The sequence below is a fragment of the Chionomys nivalis genome, chromosome 1, assembly GCF_950005125.1.
Source record: "Chionomys nivalis chromosome 1, mChiNiv1.1, whole genome shotgun sequence".
Lineage (NCBI taxonomy): Eukaryota > Metazoa > Chordata > Mammalia > Rodentia > Cricetidae > Chionomys > Chionomys nivalis.
Genome location: NC_080086.1, coordinates 189,219,339 through 189,243,165, shown reverse-complemented (window position 1 = coordinate 189,243,165; position 23,827 = coordinate 189,219,339). Strand labels below are relative to the sequence as shown.

Sequence of the window (23,827 nt, the reverse complement as noted above, 5' to 3'; positions counted from 1 at the left end):
AATTTTCAATAAGCTACTAACATATGTGTATTAGATAAAATTGAAAAGCAATTAATAATAAAGTCATGATAAGTTAATAAACATTTTAGTATCATGGCTTCATCAACATTAATTGTATGCAAATTCTGATGTATAAATATGCGTATTAGGAAGAACATGATATGGGTTTGTTAATCATGAGTTATAATCTTATTCTTCTCATAAGTATCTAATATATTCAGAAACTCAAAATGATGCTGTGCTTAAGTAACAAAGAAAAAGGAAAAGAATTTTGAGAAGAAACAGTAACAGAAAATAAAAACAGAACTTTAAAAAGAGAGATGGCAATCAGGCACTGGTAGTGCATACTTTTAAATGCAGGACTCAGGAGAATTTTGCAAGTTTCAGGACAGCCTGGTCTACAAAGCAAGTTCCAAGACAGCCAGAGCTGTTACGTAGAGAAACACTTTCTCAAAAAACAAAACAAACAAACAAAAGTTATAGTTAATTTGCGTAATTTCTATTCTTTCTATAAACAAAAAGAACACAGTCCCAAAGTGGATATAAAAAAGTGAGTTTTCAAATCCAACTCAGAACAGAAAAGCCATCCTGAGACTCAAGAAGAAATAAATTCTTAGCACTGTCTTGTCACCCACATAGACTCTATAAGTATGAAATTACAGTAGTCACATAAAAGTAAACTGTGCTCAATTCAAAATCCTTGGGAAAATGTTTTCCTTTTTATTTTCCTGGTAACACATTTTTCTCATTCACATTAAAACAAGTGGAAACATCCAAATTCCTTAGCCAGCTCTCTGAGGGGAAGGTGGAATATTGCTCGCTTAGGCACAGTTTATGACTTCATTTCAAAAGTTTACAGTGTAAGGACAATGAACCATGATACTCATTTAATCATTTAAGTGGAAGAATGTTAAGACCCAAGATTCCACATGAAGCTTACACTGGGGAGAGAAGTGTGAAGAATTCATTGTGAGACCTGCGTTTCATAAGCTTGAACTCTTGGAAAACTGTAAAGAACTGGTTGCCCATCTCTGAAAACAAAGCACAGAGAATAAGTGGGAAGCAGAGAAGAAGGGAGATGAGTAATAAGGAAGAAGTAGGGAAAGGAAAGATGACAGGTGTTAACGAAGAGAAGGTGATTCAATAGTGTGCTTGAACCCAGGAAGAAAAATCATGAACCACATTGCCGATCAACTCAACCTTAAATCAGATCGTTGATATACTTGGCTTATTGCTTGATATAAGCATGGAAATTTTCTTATCTGAGTAGAGCCCATAGACATACTATGAAGGAGAATGGGGATCAGTTAGTATTGAAAATGTAATAAATAGAAAGGAACGCAATGTGGTACCTTGTTCGATGATTCTCAGTTTTAATGAGATTTTGCAACCTTGATCACTAAATTCAGAGCAAACAATAGGAATTGTACTCTCTACCCTCAGCTTGTATTTCTTCCCATCTTCTGATATAGTGCTCAGTTCAGGTTTTAACTAATATGAGAAAAAATACATGTGTCAGTGATGTTCAAATAGAACATATTGCTAAAGATCAATTTTGAAAGCAATTTTTCTCAACAGATTGTCTTTCACTTAGTGAGCTGTTAATAACTCAGTCACTGAGTTTTATTTAACTAAATGCAGCCAATTAACATCAAACCAGTATGTATGTATGTATGTATGTATATATATATATATATATATATATATATATATATATATATATATATATAACATTCAGTGCCATTCAGAGAGTTTCACAATCACTCTGAATTTAGGCTGAATGGCTTCCTCAACATAGGTTGGACAGTCTTGTGGCCAAAATGGATTCATTGACTCTGGAGGATGGAGGAAGAGATTTTGCTCCTCCCTTCCATTTCTTTGCTGATGCCTACTGACACAACCAGAGGAGAACCTGGTTACTTTCAAGGATTTCATGTCACCATTGAGATTTATGTACTACTTAATATATGAATCAAAATGGTGATGTCACCCGTAATATCTAAGTCCTCAGCTTGATTCTGAGTTTTGTCTTCTAAGTTACATTTCCTGTGATGTATTGATACAGTGTGAGTCATTCCAGTCCACAGGCTAGTCATGTGTAGTAGCAGAGATCTTTTGTTGTTCTCAAAGCCTCGAGTCCTAGCTGTCTCTCCAAAGAATTGCTTCTTACTGCTATTTCTCTGTTAATCTAATAAGAAACCGTGGTTGACAATCACCGTTGTTTAACTGTGTATGCCAATACAGAACAAAAGGCTCCTGTGTTCCCAGGGTCAGAGCTCTGCTTGCTCTCCCACCACTAGTTCATCGGACAATGAAATCCAGTCTTCTTGCACTCTACCCAAGTGTACATAGACTTTAGCTTGTCAAAGGCTTTTATCCTATCCCCGAATCCTGTTCTCACAATTGGCCAATTTCCTATATTGTCTTTGAACAGGAAATGAATCCAATGCATCCTCAAATTCTGTGAGTGAGATCCCCCACAGCGTTGCTCTCCTGCTTCCACCTGGTGGTGTTCAGTTCTTTCCACTGATCACAGTCTCCTGTCACTTCTTCTTACCCATTGGAATAAGTCATCACTCTGATCCAGTGAGACCAGCAGCAACCAAAAGAATTATGTGACTTAGTTACCACAGTTATGGCAAAGCATAAAGCCCAGAACTGCGAGTCACTTCTGCTTAATCGTAGGTGCTAGCCGTTCATCTGGTATTTGTCTTCAAGCAGGCACAATAACCAAACAGTAGCCTGCTTATAATTCATAATAGAGTATCTGGTAGAATGACTTACAAAGATAGAGACTTTAGCTTATTCTGACTTGAGGTATGTTTTTTTTTAGTTCCTTCTTCTCACAAGTCCATTAATTATGATGGTTTGACTTATGAGGTTTTACCTTATCACGGTGTATAATTTTACATTCAGTAGAATTTATACTTTGATATTTGTCTTTCCTGAAACAAGCAATGTTCTGCAGCATTCTTTCTCGTAGTATTAGTATAATATTAGCTACCATCTATAACTCCCAGTCAGTCATGGTTCACAAAGGGTCAACATCTAATATTCCACAGTGTGCTCATTGCTAAGATATGATGCCAGGAACTTAGATGCATTGAATGATTTTTGATTTGCACTATTTTCAATTTATGATAAGTTTACTCGAATACAAAACCATCATAAGCCAAGGAACACCCCAAATTCAACCTATTTACATGTGCCTTCAAGCTTTGTTATACATGAAGATTATTCAGTTATTCTTCAAAAATGCTGATTATTTAGTCCAGACTTTCTGATAAGGTTCAATAACTATCATGGGAAAATCATAGCAAATAACCTTTCTCATTCATACTTACTGCTACATACCCTAATTCCTGCAAAAAATCCCTGGCTTTCAACAGCAATGCTTTGTACATCTGGTTTCTCCAATAAGAAGATGGAAGCAGTGCAGAATATCTGTGAATACAGTTAAGAAAATTCTTTTAGTAGCGACATATTAAAGAAACATGAAGATTATTATCCTTAAATCCTTTATTAAATTGTTAGTAAATGATCAAATTAAGAAATAGAGACTAGAGAGAGGGCCAATAGTTAAGATCACTTGTTCTTGTGGGGACTCAGGTTCTAATTACCACTCACGTGGTGGTTCATATCTCTCAAAAATTCCAGATTCAGAGGATCCAATAAACGTTCTGAGCTGCATGGACATCAAATGCATACATAGTACACACACATGCAGACAAAACACTCACAAATAAAATAAAATAAATTAAAAATGTAAATTAAAAATGCCTACTGACACAACCAGAGGAGAACCTGGTTACTTTCAAGGATTTCATGTCACCATTGAGATTTATGTACTACTTAATATATGAATCAAAATGATGTTGTCACCCATAATATCTAACTCCTCAGCTTGATTCTGAGTTTTGTCTTCTAAGTTACATTTCTTGTGATGTTCCTGGTCGGAAGGTTCCTGGTTGGAAGGTTCCTGGAAGGGAGTGGAGGGAACCTCCAGCTCCTGCTCCAGGGGCTTCTTTGTTCCACACTACCCTGTCCCCTCCAAGTTTGCTTTTTTGTCTTTGGGGTCCTTAGAATACCAGGAGTCCCTTTTCCTGTACTGAGAAGATCCATCGAGACTGGTGAGTGTGTGCCCGCGGGGGTAGGGGGGTGTGGGGTGGGGGAGGGGTGGGGGAGGGGTGGGGGAGGGAAAGTCCAGACAGGAGCACAGGGCCCCTACAGCTACTGCTGCAGGGGCTTCTTTGTTCCACATGACCCTGCCTTCCCCAAGACTGCCCTATTGTCTGCGAGGTCCTTGGCCCAGGAACAGATCCTGCTCCTGCACTGAGAAGATACAGCCAGAGGGAATTCCTTTTCATCTGTGGGGGTCCTTAGATCCACCAGCATGCCTGGCTCCAGTGCTGAGGGTCCCAAGAGAGGCCAGACCAAGAAAATTCCCCAAGTACACAGTCAGTCACAGCAAAGATTGGACAAAGACACCAAGACTCTCCTGGCAGCATTTGAAGCAAGAGATGGGCAGGTACCAATGCAAGAATTCCTCCAACAACCTGAAAGGAAACATGACAACACCAGAACCCAGGGATCATGCAAAAAGAAGACTTGAACACCCTATTCCAGAAGAAGTAGAAGAAATCTACTTTAAACATAACATTATCAAAATAAAAGAGGACCTTAAACAGGATGTGAAAAGTTCCTTTAAAGAAATGGAGAAGATAAACAAAAAAAATACAAGAAATGAATAAATCTCTCAAAGATACCCAAGAAAACCAAGAAAAAGCAATCAACCAGGTAATGGAAACAGTTCAAGACTTGAAAAATGATATGGAGGTAATTAAGAAAACACAAACCGAGGGGAGGCTGGATATGAAAAATCTGGGTAACCAAACAGGAACTATAGAGACAAGTATAACCAACAGAATACAAGAGATAGAAGAAAAAAATCTCAGATGCTGAAGATACTATAGAAGAAATAAATTCATTGATTAAAGAAAACAACAAATCCAACAAATTCTTAACACAAAACATCCAGGAAATCTGGGACACCATGAAAAGACCAAACCTAAGAATAATAGGGGTAGAAGAAGAATTACAACTCAAAGGCCCAGAAAATATAGTCAACAAAATTATGGAGGAAACCTTTCCCAACCTAAAGAAGGATATTCCTATGAAGGTACAAGAAGCATACAGAACACCAAATAGACTGGATCAAAAAAAAGCATCCCCTTGACATATAATAATCAAAACACAAAACATATAGAATAAAGAGCAAATATTAAGAGCTGCAAGGGAAAAAGGTCAAGTACCACATAAACGGAAACCTATCAGAATTACTCCTGACATCTCAAAGGAAACCATGAAAGCCAGAAGGTCTTGGAGAGATGTACTGCAGACACTAAGAGACCATGGATGCAAGCCCAGACTACCATACCCAGCAAAGCTTGCATTCACCATCAATGGAGAAAACAAGATATTTCAGGACAAAAACAGATTTGAAATTACATAGCCACAAACCCAGTCTTACAGAAAGTACTAGAAAGAAAACCACAAACCAAGGAAGCCAACAACACCCTTAATAACAGAGGCATCTGACAACCCTCCACTAGCACAACTCAAAGAAGGGAAACACACAAACACTACCACCAGGAAAAATAACCAGAGTCAGCAACCTCTGGTCATTAATATCACTTAATATCAATGGACTCAGTTCACTTATAAAAAGGCACAGGTTAAGAGAATGGATATGGAAACAGGATCCAACATCCTGCTGTTTACAAGAAATACACCTCAACCTCAAAGACAGACACTAACTCAGAGTAAAGGGACGGGAAAAGGTTTTCCAATCAAACAGACCTAAGGAACAAGCAGGTGTTGCATTACAAATATATAACATAATTGATTTCAAACTAAAATCAACCAGAAGACATGGAGAAGGACACTTCATACTCATAACAGGAATGATTTATAAGGAGGAAGTCTCAATCCTGAATATCTACACCCCTAGTATAAAAGCACCAACATATGTAAAAGAAACATTACTAGAAATCAAAGCATACATCAAACCCCACACTCTAATAGTGGGAGATTTCAACACTCCTCTCTCACCAATGTACAGGTCAACCAGACAGAAACTTAACAGAGAAGTAAGAGAACTAACAGATGTAATGAACCAAATGAACTTAACAGACATCTATAGAACATTCCACGGACACAGAAAAGAATATACCTTCTTCTCTGCAGCTCATGGAACCTTCTCAAAAATTTATCACATAATTGGTAACAAAGAAAACATCCACAGATACAAAGAAATTGTAGTAACCACCTGTATACTATCGGATCACCATGGAATAAAGTCAGAATTCAACAAAAATTCTACCCCCAGAAAGCTTACAAACTCATGGAAACTGAACAGCCAACTACTGAACCACCCCTGGGTCAGAGAAGACATAAAGAAAGAAATTAAAGTCTTCCTAGAATACAATGAAAATAAAGACACAACATACCCAAACCTATGGGACACTATGAAAGCAGTGCTAAAAGGAAAGTTCATAGCACTAAGTGCCCACATAAAGAAAACAGAGAAAGCTCACATTAGAGACTTAAAAGCACACCTGAAAGCTCTAGAAAAAAAGAAGCAGTCTCACCTAGGAGGAGTAGAAGACTGGAAATAATCAAACTGAGGTCTGAAATCAACAAAATAGAAACACAGAAAACAATCCAAAGAATCAATGAAACAAAAAGCTGGTTATTGGAGAAAATCAACAAGATTGACAAACCCCTATCTAAAGTAATCAAACGACAGAGAGAGAACATGCAAATTATTAAGATCAGAAATGAAAAGGGACACATAAGCACAGACACAGAGGAAATTCAGAGAATCATTAGATCTTACTACAAAAGCCTGTATGCCACAAAATTGGAAAATGTAAAAGAAATCGACATATTTTTAGATAAGTACCATATACCAAAGTTAAATCAAGACCAGGTGAACAATTTAAATAGACATGTAAGTTGCGAAGAATTAGAAGCTGTTATCAAAAACCTCCCTACCAAAAAAAAAAAAAAAAAAAAAAAAGCCCAGGACCAGATGGTTTCAATGCAGAATTCGACCAGAACTTCCAAGAAGAGCTAATACCTATACTCTTTAGTGTATTTTACAAAATAGAAACAGAAGAGTCATTGCCAAACTCCTTTTATAAAGCTATAGTTACCCTGATACCAAAATCACACAAAGACTCAAACAAGAAAGAGAATGACAGGCCAATCTCACTCACGAACATCGATGCAAAAATTCTTAATAAAATACTGGCAAACCGAATCCAAGAACACATTAGAAAAATTATCCACTATGATCAAGTAGGCTTCATCCCAGAGATGCAGGGCTGGTTCAACATATGAAAATCTATTAATGTAATCAATCATACAAATAAACTGAAAGAAAAAAACCATATGATCATTTCATTAGATGCTGAAAAAGCATTTGACAAAATTCAACACCCCTTTATGATAAAGGTCTTGGAGAGATAAGGGATACAAGGGTCATACCTAAATATAGTAAAAGCTATTTACAGCAAGCCGACAGCTAACATAAAATTAAATGGAAAGAAACTTAAAGCCATTCCACTAAAATCAGGAACAAGACAAGGCTGTCCACTCTCTCCATACCTCTTCAATATAGTGCTTGAAGTTCTAGCAATAGCAATAAGACAACATAAGGAGATCAAGGGGATTTGAATTGGAAAGGAAGAAGTTAAACTTTCGTTATTTGCAGATGATATGATAGTGTACATAAGCGACCCAAAAAACTATACCAGAGAATTCCTACAGCTGATAAACATCTTTAGTAATGTGGCATGATACAAGATCAACTCCAAAAAATCAGTAGCCCTCCTACACACAAAGGATAAAGAAGCAGAGAGGGAAATCAGAGAAGCATCACCTTTCACGGTAGCAACAAATAACATAAAATATCTTGAGGTAACTCTAACCAAGGAAGTGAAAGATCTATTTGACAAGAACTTTAAGTCTTTGAAGAAAGAAATTGAAGAGGATACCAGAAAATGGAAGGATCTCCCTTGCTCCTGGATTGGATCAACATAGTAAAAATGGCAATTCTACCAAAAGCAATCTATAGATACAATGCAATCCCCATCAAAATCCCAACAAAATTCTTCACAGACCTTGAGAGAAAAATAATCAACTTTATATGGAAAAATAAAAAAACCCAGGATAGCCAAAAGAATCTTATACTATAAAGGTACTTCAGGAGGCATTACCATCCCTGACTTCAAACTCTATTACAGAGCTACAGTAATGAAAACAGCCTGGTATTGTCATAAAAACAGAGATGTTGACCAATGGAATCGAATCGAAGACTTGTATATTAACCCACAAACCTATGAACACCTGATTTTCGACAAAGGAGCTAAAATTATACAATGGAATAAAGAAAGTATCTTTAACAAATGGTGCTAGAACAACTGGATTTCAACATGTAGAAGAATGAAAATAAATCCCTATCACCATGCACAAAACTTAAGTCCAAATGTATTAAAGACCTCAATATAAAACTGACCATGCTGAACCTGATAGAAGAGAAAGTGGGAAATACTCTGCAACATATGGGCACAAGAGACCAATTCCTACGTATAACCCCAGTAGCACAGACAATAAGAGCAACAATGAATAAATGGGACTTCCTGAAACTGAGAAGCTTCTGTAAAGCAAAGGACACTGTCATTAAGACAAAAAGGCAACCTACTGAATGGGAGAAGATCTTCACCAACCTCACATCAGAAAAAGGTCTGATCTCCAAAATATATAAAGAACTCAAGAAACTAGACATTAAAATCCTGAATAACCCAATAAAAAAATAGGGTACTGAAATGAACAGAGAATTCTCAATGGAAGAAGTTCAAACGGCCAAAAGACACTTAAGGTCATGATCAACCTCCCTAACAATCAGGGAAATGCAAATCAAAACAACTTTGAGATACCATCTTATACCTGTCAGAATGACTAAAATCAAAAACACCAATGATAGCCTATGCTGGAGAGGTTGTGGAGTAAGGGGAACACTCATCCATTGTTGGTGGGAATGTAAACTTGTGCAACCACTTTGGAAATCAGTTTGGCAGTTCCTCAGGAAACTGGGAGTCAACCTACCTCAGGATCCAGCAATTCCACTCTTGGGAATATACCCAAGATATGCCCAATCATACTACAAAAGCATTTGTTCAACTATGTTTATAGCAGCACTATTTGTAATAGCCAGAACCTGGAAACAACCTAGGTGCCCCTCAATAGAAGAATGGATAAAGACGGTGTGACACATATATACTTTAGAGTATACTCCGTGGTAAAAAAACCAATGATATCTTGAACTTTGCATGCAAATGGATGGAAATAGAAAACACTTTACTGAGTGAGATAACCCAGACCCATAAAGAGGAATATTGTATGTACTCACTCATAAATGGATTCTAGCCATAAACGAAGGACATTGAGCCTACAGTTCGTGATCCTAGAGAAGCTAAATAAAAAAGTGAATCCAAAGAAAAACATATATTTATCCTCCTGGATATTGGAAGTTGACAAGGTCATCGGGCAAAAGTTGGGAGCAGGGGGTTGGGGTGGATTGGGGGTGGGGTGGATTAGGGGGAAACGGGAGCTGGGGAGAGAGAAGGGAGAAGGGGAGTATTTGGGAGATCTTGGGGGAATGGGATAATTGAGATGGAGGAAGGGTGGATATGGGAGCAGGGAAAAATTATCATAATCAAGGGAGCCATTTTAGGGTTGGCTAGAGTCTTGGCTCTAGAGGGGTTCCCAGGTGTCCAAGGGGATTTCCCCAACTAGTTCCGTGGGCAGCAGAGGAGAGGGTGCCTCTACTGGCCTTATCCTATAGCCACACTGATGAATATCTTGCATATCATCATAGAACGTTCATCCGGTGATGGATGGAGATAGAGACAAAGACCCACATTGGAGCACTGGACTGAGCTTCCAAGGTCCAAATGAGGAGCAGAAGGACAGAGAACATGAGCAAGGAAGTCAGGACTGTGAGGGGTGCGTCCACCCACTGAGACAATGGGATTGATCTAATGGGAGCTCACCAAGGCCAGCTGAACTGGGACTGATGGAGCATGTGATCAAACTGGACTCTCTGAATGTGGCTGACAGTGAGGGCTGACTGAGAAGCCAAGGACAATGGCACTGAGTTTTGACTCTACTGCATGGACTGGCCTTGTGGGAGACTAGTCTATTTGGATGCTCATCTTTCTAGACCTGGATGGAGGGGAAGGACCTTGGACTTCCCACAGGGCAGGAAACCCTATCTGCTCTTAGGACTGGAGATGGAGGGGGAGAGGGAATGGGGGGAGGGGGAGGGAAATGGGAGGAGGTGGAGAGAAATGGGAGGAGGGGAGGAGGTGGAAATTTTTAATTAATTAATTAAAATAAATAAAATAAAAATTAAAAAAGAATGTCTAAGATCAAAAACAATGATGACAACTTATGCCTGAGAGGATATGGGGTACATGGAACACTATGTATGAACTCAACTATGTTCATAGCAGCATTATTTGTAATTGCCAGAACCTGGAAACAACCTAAATACCCCTCAACCAAAGAATGGTTAAAGAAGATATAGTACATTTACACAGAAAAAAATAATGACATCTTGAGATTTGCAGGCAAATGGATGGATCTCGAAAACATCATATTGAGTGAGGTAACCCAGACTCAGAAACATAAATATCACTTATAAGCACTCACTTATAAGTGTCCTTTAGACATAAAGCAAAGAAAAACTAGCCGACACGTCACAATCACAGAGAACCTGAACAACAAAAAGAACCCTAAGAGAGACATACATGGATCTAATCTACATGTGAAGTAGAAAAAGACAAGATCTTCTAAGTAAATACGGAGTGTGGGGATCATCAGAGAAGGTAGAAAGGGAGGGGAGAAGGAGGGGTGAAGATAAAAATATATCACTCAATAAAAACAATTTTAAATCATCCAATTCTGAAAATCAATATATTCATGATAAGTATATACAAAGTTTTCTTTGTATTGCTTTACATACCTTATCTCCAAGTCTGAGATTTATGCCATCAAGTTCTAAGAGGGAAAATGCCTGAAGAGTGCTCTCTTGTCTCAGCTCTTCTTTGATTTCTTGGGAAGAAAACCTAGACCAGGCTATGAGGAATCCTACTGAGTTGTTCATGGGGGGGACATCAAAAGCACACCTACAAAACACCTGCGAGTCAACCAGCTCCACTGTCACCTTCGGACTGCCCGGAGGTGGAGGAGGTGATACTGTGGATAGTGGGAGGAAAGCACAGGGAGGAAGGAGTCAGGCATCCTGAAGAAAGAAAACAACCTTACTAAAAAGGGAACTGAAGATAATAAATAAACTGGTGTTAGCATTGAGACTGACTTTAAGAAGATGGGGATGCAAGTTTGGAAAAATGATTATTTTTCAGAAGGCAACAAAGGGAAACACTTGTGCTTAAACTATTATGCATATTGACTGACAACATGGTAACTTAACTCAAACTTAGGTTAATTGTGCAGAATCTTTGCAAACTCTGGATTGTGAAAAGTGGTTCACATTTCTTAGGCAATCATCTTTTCTAAACTACAGAACAAACAAAATTTAGTCACTAGACATTATAAGTTATTTTAGATATAACTATTTACCATAACAACAAATCAAATTTGTATTTTATAATTTGCTTTTAATTCAATTCATCATAACTTGGGGTTCATTGCATGGTTCTTATGCTGGCAATGAAATTTGAAGTCCTAGACAACTCTTTTACCATTTTTCTGAATTTTCTTCTAGGACCCATATAAATACTTCACAATTTGTTTTATAATTCTAGACATTTGCAAAGTTAAATTGAAGAATTTGCAAGAATTTTGTTTTGTTTTAGAAATAGAAAAATATCCTACTGATAAAATGTTACTAGACACTTTAAAAAATATTCTGAGATACACATTTTCCTATTACATCCATTATTATTTTGTGACAGTTACAAAGTTATCCTTCCAGATCTGTCTTGCAGATTTTGGAAAGCTTGTGTTAACGCCTTTCTATAGAGAAAACATAATTCAGATTCTTTCAAGCATCATTTTGTCAGACACCATATCCCAATGACTAACAGCAAATGATTCCTTTACAGTTAACAAAATTAATAACAATAAACATGTTGAAGTCTCTTGAAGAAGGGTCTTTGGAGGTTAGCTCAGGTTGGCCTGAAGCTTGGTCCTTCTGCCTCAGCCTCCCAAATATGGAGATTAAAGTAGGTCCAGATACAAATATGTTAGGTATTACTTAAGCGAAGTGACCATAGTCATAGGGAGTTTTTCACTCATGTTGCTTTAAGTTCTCTACAGTTTTGAATAGCTTGGTTTTTTTCTAAGTAATTGCACAAATATTTTAAATATCGCAGTTTGAAAAATAAGTAATTAAAGAAGTTAAGTAAATGAGTTTGTATGTTGCTTTCTGTGATTTTGGATTTGGAACCAGGGCTTGAAAGTCTCTGTATCACTCAGTACACCTCCAGCACCAGCTGAAATGTATTTATTCAAAAAGGAAAAGAGTTTTATTTCTTTAATACTGATACCTAGTTAGGAGATGCCTAATGTCCATGGTATATCAATAATCATATTACGTGCTTATTGTTACAATGATTAAGGGATACTGTCTTTTCTGTACTATTATAATCTAAAAACTAAAAGAAATAATAAACATTTAAATCACAGGCTCAAATGAGGCAGAGTCTTTGAGACACCATGATTGTTTGATAGAATTACTGGGAAAGATGCCTGCAAACCAATCTGGAACCGGAAGAGAACAGAGAATCAACCCAGAGCTATTAATTATAGTAACTAGATGAAAACTCCTAATTTTAGGGAATCATATTTGTCTGTGGACACAATGAAATGACTAACTTTTGTTTGTTTGTTTTGAGGAGGGTTACTCTATGGAGCCAAAGCTGGAGAGAAACTTACAACAATCCTCTTGCTTCTACTGTAGTTGAAGATGCACACCAGTGTACTGGCTTATTTACAGTTTTTTTTAATATATATATTTTCCGTATTATAAAAGAATATGAGCCAGTGGTTGGTGGGTTAGGCCTTTAATTCCAGCTCTTGGAAGGTAGAGGCCAGCAGACCTCTGTGAGTTCAAACTCAGCATGGTCTACAGAGCGAGTTCCAGGACAGCCAGGGTTACACACAGGCTTTAATTAGAGCCTGTCATGAAAACCACACACATATACAAAATAAAATGAAAAGAAAAAATATTGTTTTAACTATTGTGCTTCACACTTCCTTGAATAGTTCTAGAAGGTAGATTTTTTGAAAGTAAAACGGTAGGTACATATACATTTAAATTTTCATGAAAATAAATTTAATTGACAAATTTTCTTGTGAATAAATCTGCCAATATTTCCAGTTGTTTTTAACTCTGTGCTTCTGCCAACCTCAGGGATATGTTCTACACACATAATAAATAAGTTATTGTTGTTGCTGATTTCTACCAGGCTGGTGGTGCTTGCATAATTCAACATTAAATTAAAGCCACAGAACAAACAAATTCACAGAAGTCACTGTCTTATAACTACATTATATAAAAACCAAAGCCATACATACCAATACAGTCACCTCCAATTTCTATTTCTCCAGGGCCACATGTGTGTAACTTCACATCAGAAATAGCTGCAAAAGGTTAAATTTTGTATATTTAATTAAATGACTATAAATGTGTAAAAGCACATATATCCATGAACAGTTCTTTGGGAGAGTATGCTTTAACGTGGACGTAGGATTTCCTAGTTGCTCTCTCTGGGATTTTTTTCATAAAGGTTTTTCTCCTCTAAGGATAAGATCAAACAGAAATGATCAATGATCAACGATTGTATTAAGTACTTGTAGCTTTCACACCTCCTTTAGGGTCTGCATTATTAAATATCAGAGCACACTTATAATTTCAAATTCTTTGGCTTCTGGAGTCTTTACTTTTTATTGAAACACAAAGTGACAAGTCACTTCATTTTGTAGGACAATTTGGCATTTTCATTTGATGCTAAATATACTCTTAACATAATGCAGATACTTCTTTTTCTGATAACTACCCAAAGGACTTTAGAGAGACTTCCTGGACAAAAATGTACACAGATATTTATAAAAGTTGTAGTCATGATTGTTCAGTTTATAAGTACTCTATGGCTCTTACCTCGACCTCAGTCTTAAATGGTGATCCTGCCTCCTGGAATCTCAGAAGGAGAGTGTATCTGAGAGCTGTCCCTCCCCTACCCCATTTTTGTTTTATATTCCTCTCGAGGGCTGGCATCAAAGGTGTGCACCACTGGGATTAAAGGAATACACTGCCTGGTTCTTATGGCAACTAGGGTGGCTACTGGGGTTAAAGGTGTGTGTTACCAAAACCTAGTCTGTAAGGTTGACTAGTGAGACTGGTTTACTCTCAGATCTTGAGGCAGTCTTTATTAAAATACATTTGAAATGACATTACACTCATTTATATTTACTTTAGTCTCAAAATGTGTAAATTGAGGTACTTAATTATTTTGTAAATGATCAATGAACACCAATTTTAATTTATTTCATTTTTAAAATATATTGTTTCCTTGATTTATGGCTCAGGATGAAGTGTATCATGATAAATCTTTCACATTCAGTGTTGTGATCAGCTGGCCTGGTCTGTCACCTGGATTCACAGTCCCTTTAAGAGACAAGCCCCACCTTCTCCGAACCCCTCCCCTTCCACTAAGGGAAGCGGATATCCTGCCTCCTCCATCTATGCTCTCTGTCTTTCCATCTCTCTTCTGAAAAGGTTAACTACTGTCTCTTCCTCTCTCCCCCTCCCTTTCTCTTTACCTCTCTCCCTCTCTCTCTTCTCTCTCCTTTCTCTCTCTTTCTGCTTTCTCCACTTTCCCCTTTCCCTTTTCCCTCCATAACTCACTAAATAAACTTGCCTCTCTGCATCATGTAGCTGTCTGTCTCTCAACCTATACGGTCTCCCACCCACCAAGGTGACCCTATCAGCTTCTTTCTAATTTCTACTAGCATACAGGACTGCTGGTGTCCCTTCTCCAGCATCTCAGTTATCTGTTCATTGTATCTCATTCCAGACTACAAAAACAATAAGTCTCATGTTTAAAGTTGGTATATACTTTTAAGTCTCTTACAAAAATTACTGCATATGCAATACAATCCTGCTTTAAAATATATTAATCTGATCTCTAGTATTGTCAGTTTTACTGTTAAGCTTCTATTACAAGCGATTTTTCTTCTTTCTGTCTTTTACAAGTGTATTAAATTGAGAGCCAGGACAGTCAAGCTAGGATCCAGCTCTCCAGGCAGATTCTATGCTGTTGTTATACCCATTTAAACAGACCTTGTATCTCAGGAATAGAGAAGTAGATGTGTTTCTACCATAAACAAAAGTCTAAAGATTTGACTAAGGGTCCAGTTCCTTTATGGAGATAACACTGGAATCCACACAGGGAGTGGTTTGCCTACACATTGCTTTGGTCAAGGGTGTGAGCAGGAATGTCTAGCAAGAGAATGTTTAACTATAGAAGTAGCCTGTGACCTTCAATTGGTATATTCACTTCCTGTATCATGCTAATGCAGTTGTTTTTTTTTTATCTTACTCCTATTTTGGAGGATCAGGGGTATTTAAAGTAATTGGAAGCGTGAATTCCAATACTCACTGGAATTTCTTCCCAATACTATCCTATATGCTTGTCCATTTTATTATTTTCTTTCATGTTTTCATATTCTTTACTAAAATTTTCTAAATCCCCATGTTTCTACCCTGGCAAGAGGTATTTTTGTCAAGGCTGGTCCCTGACATGCAGGTACCATCATCTCTGGTTGGAAGTTCTACTACAGAGCTATAGTAATAAAAACTGCATAGTATTGGCATAAAAACAGACATTTTGATAAATGGAATCAAATAAAAAATGCAGATATCAATTCACACAGCAATGGACACCTATGTTTTGATAAAGAAACCAGTGAAAAAATCAAAGCATCTTCAACAAATGGTGCTGGTCTAGCTAGATGTCAACATGTAGAAGAATGAAAATAGATCCATAAATTTCACCCTGCAGAAAATTATAGTCCAAGTGAATCAAACATATTATCATAAAAAACGACTCACTGAACCTGATAGAAGACAAAGTGGGTAATACCATTGAATACATTGGCACGGGAGACAATTTACTTAACAGAACACCAATAGCACAGGCACTATAATTGACATTTAATAAATGGGACCTCATGAAACCAAAAAACTTCTGTAAGACAAAGGATATTGTCAAGAAGATAAAACTGCAGTCTACAAAAAGAAAAAAAAATTCACCAACCTTGCATTTGATAGTATTGGGAAAAACTCAAGAAAACGGACATCAACAAAACAAAGAATCCAAATAAAAATGGGGATCTACACAAAGAATTCTCAACACGGAATATCAAATGGCTGAGAAGCACTTAAGAAATGTCCAACAACCAGTTGGGTGGTGGTGGCGCATGCCTTTAATCCCAGCACTCAGGAGGCAAAGGAAGGCAGATCTCTGTGAGGCCAGACTGATCTACAATAGCTAGTTCTCATTTATAACTGTCCATAAGTAAAGTAAAGGAAAATCATGATAAAATCTATAGATCCAAAGGGGTTAAGTAACAAGGAGAGCTTGAGGGAGACACATGGATCTCTCTGGGAAGGAGAAATGAAATAGACTTTTCAGGTGGAGTGGGCCTGGGTGGTGAAGGGAATAAGAGTGTCACGTTTGAGGAGTGGAGGAGAGACAACTGGAACTGAAGGGACATTTGGGGGTAAGTTAGAAACTTAGTGCAATGGAAACTCCCTGGAATCTAAGAGGATGACCCTAGTGAAGACTCCTATTAGTGGGGGATATGAATCCTGAACTGGACATCTTCTTTAGCCAGACAAAACTTTCAGTGAATGGACTGGGACATCAACCCAGCCATTTGAACAACAGTTTGTCCTGCGTATAAGATTGGCTGGGGTAAAGGTGGTACAGAGCTTATAGTGACCAACCAATGACTGATCCAGTCTGAGAACCATGCCACGAGAGAGAGCCCACCTCTGACACTACCTGGAGGGTCAGGATCCTAGGCTGGATAGCCCAGAGACCTAGGATGAAACCAAATATGACCAGCAAAAAAAAAAAAATGTCAATAACATGATTCCTAATGATATTCAAGCATACTCATATGCCTTGTCTAATTATCATCAGAGAGACATCACCCAACAACTGATGGAAACAGATGCAAAGACCCACAGCCCAAAATTAGACAAAGCTGAGGGAATCCTGCAGAAGAGGGGAAGAAAGGATCATAGGAGCCAGAAGCTTGAGTACACCACAAGAAAACTCACAGAATCAACTAACGAGGGCTCATAGGAGTTCAAAGAATCTGAACTGAAAATCAGGGATCCAGCATAGCCTGAGCTAGATTCTTTGCCAATATGCTAATATTATATAACTTGGTATTTTTGTGGAACAGTTAATAGTAAGGGTGGGGCTGACTCTGATTATTTTGACTGCCTTTGTGGCTGTTTCCCTCATTCAGGCTTAATATAAGGGGATGTGCCCAGTTTAAATGCAACTAGCTGTGTCATGTTTGGTTAATATCCATGAGAGGCCTGCCCTTTTCTTAAGGAAAATGAAGGAAGTGGATGAGGGGGAGAGAAGAGGTGGGAGGAGGAACTGGGAGGAGAGGGGAGAGGGAAAACTTCAGTGGGGATGTAATACATGATAGAAAAACAAAAAATTATTTGGCTTTATTATAAATATTTAGTTTTAAAGAGTTTTAAATTCACACAAGAAAAGTTTTAACACAAAACAGTCTCATATATATCTCTGAACCATCTTCTGCAAATGTCAGCACTTTATAAGACCAGGATGTATTTGTCAAAATTAGGAAACTGACTTTAGAACTAATTTAGTCAAAAAAAAAGAACAATTTCCCCCTCTGGTGCTATCTTCTGTTCTAATATCCATTCCAGGAAATCATGGTGCATCACTCAGAATGGTTTTCTCCAGTCTATGACAGTTCCTCATTCTTATTTGTAATTTTCTTGCTCTTATTACTTCTAAAACATATTATTCATGTGTTCTCTAGAGTGTTTCTTAATCTGATATCATACAAATTTTCTCATGATTAGGTTAAGGAGCTGGTTTCTGAGGAAGATTAAGACATCTAGAGTCCTTATTGCAAGTTCATGGACAATGCCTTGTAGCCCCTGTTCTATCACCAGGAATACTAGCACTAATCAAGAACGGCATCTTGCAATCCTCTTTTCTGTGAAACCACTGGTGTTTTTTTCTTTTCCATACACTGATAGTTGCAAACAAGTTCTGAAGTCCAGACCACAATCAAAAAATAAAGACAAAAATCTAGGTGACACAGAAACTGCACATACTATTTGGTAATGTTTTGTTTGTTCTTATTTTATAGTTTTTGTTTTATTGAGGATTAAAACTGTGTAGATGTTAGGCAAGCACTCCAACATACAAGAACATGACGAACATGACGGAAAACTCTTCTTTAGGGGGACTTTGTATGTGAAATACATAGCTATTTATTCTCTTTGTTGAGAGTTACATCAAGCTTCTTTTTATGACTTGTTTGAAGTTTTCCACTACAGAAGAGATTATACATATCTTGATCTTTACAGTAACCAACACCAGGGATTAAAGTAATTACTGGATCTGTATAAAGACTCATTAAGTTTTTCTAATTAAAAGTAAAATAATAATGAAGTCCAGAGTTTCACACCTTTTCTTACTATCTGTCGTGTTTTAACTGGAGAGGAAAGGGCAAGAAGAAATCACGTTTCTTAAGACCTTCAGGCATTATGCACAGTAAGTCTGCTTTAATACAGTCACAGCAACATAAAATTTTGAGCATTTTAAGAGACTAATAAATATCTAAAAACAAACCTGTAAAACTGAAGTCAGAATGTTAGCTTCAGTTTAGCAATAATGATAGACCAAGTTTCCTGCTAACATTATCTCAGTACAACCTGTCCAGAGTACAAATGCACTCACATACACTTCCACGATTAACAGTTGAAAGTATTACTGATGTTTCCTTACCTTCAGCACAGTAAGCCATGCATCCCTGAGTGGGTTGCAGTAAGTACACAAAAAAATCTCCACAGTTTCTAACAGACACGGGGATTTGAAAGAGGCAGCAGTCTTTTTCAGTGCTAAACAGAAACTGCCAAGTGGCACAAGCTGTCAGTTGCTTGATCTCTCCAGGAAGAGGCAGATTTTCTGAACCACTCAGAGATAGCCAGATGGGGGCCTGAGTTCCACAGTGGTTCATCTTTTATATCAAAGGAAAATAGAAATTGAAAATCCAATTAATTTCATACAAATAAAAAACTGTTCATTTTTAATAATATTCAAATCTAATATAATCTTCAAAGTAGTAAATTATCAATTAGTCTAAAATTAAATAAAATGGAGCTGGAGATGTGGCTTTGCAAATAAGAACACTTGCTGTTCTCACAGAAGAAATAGACTTGGAGCCTAGCATTCAAATTGTGACTCATAACCATTAACTACAAATTCAAGGGACCCAGAACCTTTTTCTAACTTCTCTGGGAGCCAGGCATGTATGTTGTATAAGTATATACATATAGATGAACCCAGCATGCATGTTGTATAAGTAAATATATAACAAGCAAAACACTTATACTCATAAATAAATCTTTTAAGAAAACCAAACCACTTATATATCTACTGCATGAGAAAGTAAATTTAGAGAGCACTAAAAAATATATAATATTAATTAATACTTATATGACCTATTCAATGTATATACTTTTATTTTACATTTGTTTTATAAATGAGAAATTCAACTTCAAATAATTTACTAAAACAGTGAGCGCATCATAACACAAGACAAGTTAAACCAAAAGTATATTAATATAGAGCACTATATATTAGAGATTTTTATAGCTGATTAATATATAGCTGATCTTAGAGATTTTTTTGCACAATTGCTAGAGAAAATGTATATTTGATATTCATTCAGAGTGAAGATGCAGCAAACAACAGTGGAGAAAAAAAGGTACTATTTATAACCCATTATAGAAAAATTATTTAGCAACTTGGAAAATAGAATTAAAGCATTGTTTGAGGCCTACTAGCAACATTATTTTCAGGTAGAAAAACATAATTCAATAGCAAATTAAGCTGGGCAAAAAAACTCAATTTTGAGAAGAGCCAAAAGGTACATGACTTCGGGCAAGGTTCCCAGAATCCTACTCTGGTAGGAATAGAGGTCTTCAAAAGCTCAGATAAAATGTAAATGAAAATGTAACATCTAGGTAGAAATAAGCAAGAATCACTATCTAGGGTATGGTTGTTAATCATTCTATCTCAATGACTAAAAGCAAAGGAAATTTTTAAAGTAAAGGTTGATAGATACAATTAAATAATAATCCCAAAATATAAACTAAATAAGAATTAAATAAGAAAAACATTTTAAATAGTATTTTACTATGCTGTGATTCATTGTTATATTATTTATATTATTATATTTATTTTATTCATGTAATTTTATTCATTTACAAATTCTAATACCACAAATTCATAATTCTCAGAAGAAATACAAGTGTCTAATAGATGTATGAGATTATGCAGTATCAAGAGATGTATTTTTTATCTATTGATATAATAACAAATATTATCATCATTTCTAATAGATTAAACATGTTTCAAAGTCTTAAAAGATGTCTTCATTAATTTTACTTATAAAAATTTATTAAACATTCTAAAGTTACTATGATTATGTGTAATTTCTAAAATAACATGAAATAATTTACAATATAGGAACATGTTAATAGTGTATTTATCTACAAAAGGATGTTGCAAACAAAATAAATAAGAGGAAAGAGTAGGAAGATGTTAATGATGAAAAACATTGCTATAATGCCTATCCTTTCTTTGCTCTGTTTCCTAGGTTTCGTGTGTATTAGTTCACACCAAATGAACAGAAATGTATTTCAACAGGCTTGTATCATCCTGTGTGGTGGGGTGGGGACCACTTGACTGTTGAGACCATGTAGGCGGTGGACACTTCTCCACCACAGACAGCGTGATGATATGTACTCATGTGCTGAATTTCAGGAAACCCAAGCATAGCCAGTTTCATCTTCACATGTCTGTAAGGTTCTAGAATCAACTAAATGAGCTAAAGAAAGAGAGCATAAATACTTAATAATGTTGTGATTACTACCAAATTTTTCCTCAAACTTTACTTTCAAATTCTAATGACTTTTGGTTTCTTTCCAATAAAATGTCACAAAAGTGATTTTTTTAAAAAGGTAAATAAAGAAAGAAAGGAAAAAATAAGACAGCTCTGATGTAAATTTACATTAACCATTGTTTAAAAAAAAAGTGAATGCTTTTTTTGAGGTTTTTTTTTCATTAGTGTTGAGCAAGAAAAACATCTGAATAACCCTTGAAATATATATGACAATAATATATACAATATTCTGCTAAGATGTCTTTTTGTGTAATGTATTCTCACTGCAGGTCTTATATATAGCTGTGTCTTCTAGGTTAAAAATTAAGAGTAGTACAATACAGAGCGATACAGAGCACCATCATTAGTGATGATTGTCAACTTGAGCACATTTATTCAACGTTACAATACTAGTTTAAAGATACATATTTCACCCAAAAGTTACTTGTGCCTGGACAGTACCCAGAACCCTCTGTTGAGTCAGTGGAGGTTTGTGATAAGTCAAAGAACTCATCTCTGGCAATATTGCATGTTGTCCTGTTCCTATTTGTAAAGACTTTGGTTACATGACTCAAATTTTACATTCACATTTTTATAATGAGGTGCATTAGCTACCTCAAAGTCTCACTGTGAAATCGAGTGAGGCTACCTACCTATAATATCCACAGTGAAGGAATATGTTAGTGGCCAAATAAATGTCATGTCCAAATGTCATAATTTTCATAGCACAAACAGAGGTTCTGAAGAAATAGGTTTTTACGATATTTAGAGTTAAGTCATATTCTGTAGATTATGTGGATAGGATTATAACAGCAATAACAGGGGTGAATGAAACCCTAACTGGTCACAAGTAACCTGCCTATAAATGGCAGCACTGAGTATTTAGAGACAGAATGATCTCTGGGGATTTCTGACTCATCAGTCAAGCATCATTGGGGAGGTCCTGATTCAGTAAGAGATCCTACTTCAAAACCTAAGTGGAAAGCAGTTGAAGAAGGCATCTAATATCAACTGGCTTCTACACACACACACACACACACACACACACACACACACACACACACACACCATGCAAATCATACATGTTGCACTGAAAAACACTGCAACTTCACTGGCAATCTGTTTTCCTTAGTTATGGAATAGAAGGTGATGGGCTTGTAGGTTTTGACATATATGAGTCTGTAGTTAAGAAAGGAATTTTCAGGTGGCAACTAAGAAGCACTGAAGCAAAAATTCAACAGTATTCCTTAATGGCATTTTCCTGCAGTTATACCTGGGTCTATGTTCAAATTTAACTCTTTGACCTTCTAATAGGTAACCAGGAATATATCTGTTGCACATAATTTTGTGGAGAATGATTTCTATTACATTGTGTTCCATAGCTGTGGAAATTATCTAAGACATTATGTTTCAAAACACTTGTGGACTAAATGGAGCACAACATTTCTATTATAGCCATTACCGTTGAACTAGGTATTACAGGAATATTTCAAATTAAATCAATCTACAAAGAATGAAGGTAACACTTCAGTAAGGGAAAAACCTACCTCAACACATTTGGTTGGCATCTCAGCAGGTCTGTCAAAGATGAGAAATCGGTACCATCCAGGGATTAGAGAATAATCACAGATCAGGTCTTGAGCAGCGGAATGCTGAAGGTACACCGAGTCAAAGTGGACACTTCTGTTAGGACTCCGAAGAAACTGGTGGCCCCCAGGAGAGCATTCTGGAGCTAGACAGAAAATTTCCATGCCATTCATTTACCAGCATAGTAAGTCTTTAAATAAAAATTGATTCTCTTTCCCAAATAAAGAAAATAAACTCACTATTGCACACACCAAAAAAAGGCCATCAAAGTATCAGGGATGTCTAGCAAGTCAAAGATGACTTAGCTTGCACTTTCTGTAGCTATAACAAGCAACTCAAGGCCAGTCACAGTGTATGCTTGAGACACTTAAGCACTGAGGTCTTTATTTTCATTTGACTTGAGCAGAGAGAGTAACAGAGCTGTTTGCTCTTGAATTAAAATGTGTTAATTGTGACCACAAGTCACCAGTGCTGAAAGGATTCCTCTTGGTTCAAGCCCTCTAGATGTCAATGTCATTACTGGCCTTCCCTGAACAAATTTTCTCTAAAGCAAGCACTAAAATCCTACCTCTGTTAGACAGCAGAATGCAATATGCTCACCTTGTTCTATGACATTCTTATTTTGCAATTGTAAAATGCCTGCTACCTAAGTTTACTGTATTTACTACAAGATTTTAAAATCCTCCATAGATGCACATTTTTAGGAAGAATTTCTCCTCCATAACTCTAATAACTTTGATAATTATCATAAATATTAATGATAAATATTTTAATAAACATATGCACCATAATTTCATTTGCTCTTTTAAAAATTCTAATACCTTTCAATGTAAGAACATGCACTTGATTAAAAATTAAAGACATTATTCTAAAGGGCAATAGTAATGGGATTTACATGAATTACAGAAATATTTTT

At 36.5% G+C, this 23,827-nt stretch overlaps 1 protein-coding gene across 1 annotated transcript in view; it reads right to left on the bottom strand.

The window, feature by feature from the left end:
• The window catches only part of Vwde (von Willebrand factor D and EGF domains), a 65,673-nt gene extending 42,589 nt beyond the window's left edge, over nucleotides 1-23,084 (bottom strand). Inside the window, exons 1-6 of the mRNA XM_057754099.1 lie at nucleotides 22,872-23,084; nucleotides 19,164-19,395; nucleotides 13,654-13,734; nucleotides 11,093-11,325; nucleotides 3,355-3,444; nucleotides 1,353-1,491 (exon numbers count right to left, since the gene is read on the bottom strand). Of these exons, the coding sequence (XP_057610082.1) occupies nucleotides 1,353-1,491; nucleotides 3,355-3,444; nucleotides 11,093-11,325; nucleotides 13,654-13,734; nucleotides 19,164-19,395; nucleotides 22,872-23,084 (988 nt within the window). The remainder of the gene's footprint in view (nucleotides 1-1,352; nucleotides 1,492-3,354; nucleotides 3,445-11,092; nucleotides 11,326-13,653; nucleotides 13,735-19,163; nucleotides 19,396-22,871) is intronic.
• Between the last annotated feature and the right edge of the window lie 743 nt (nucleotides 23,085-23,827).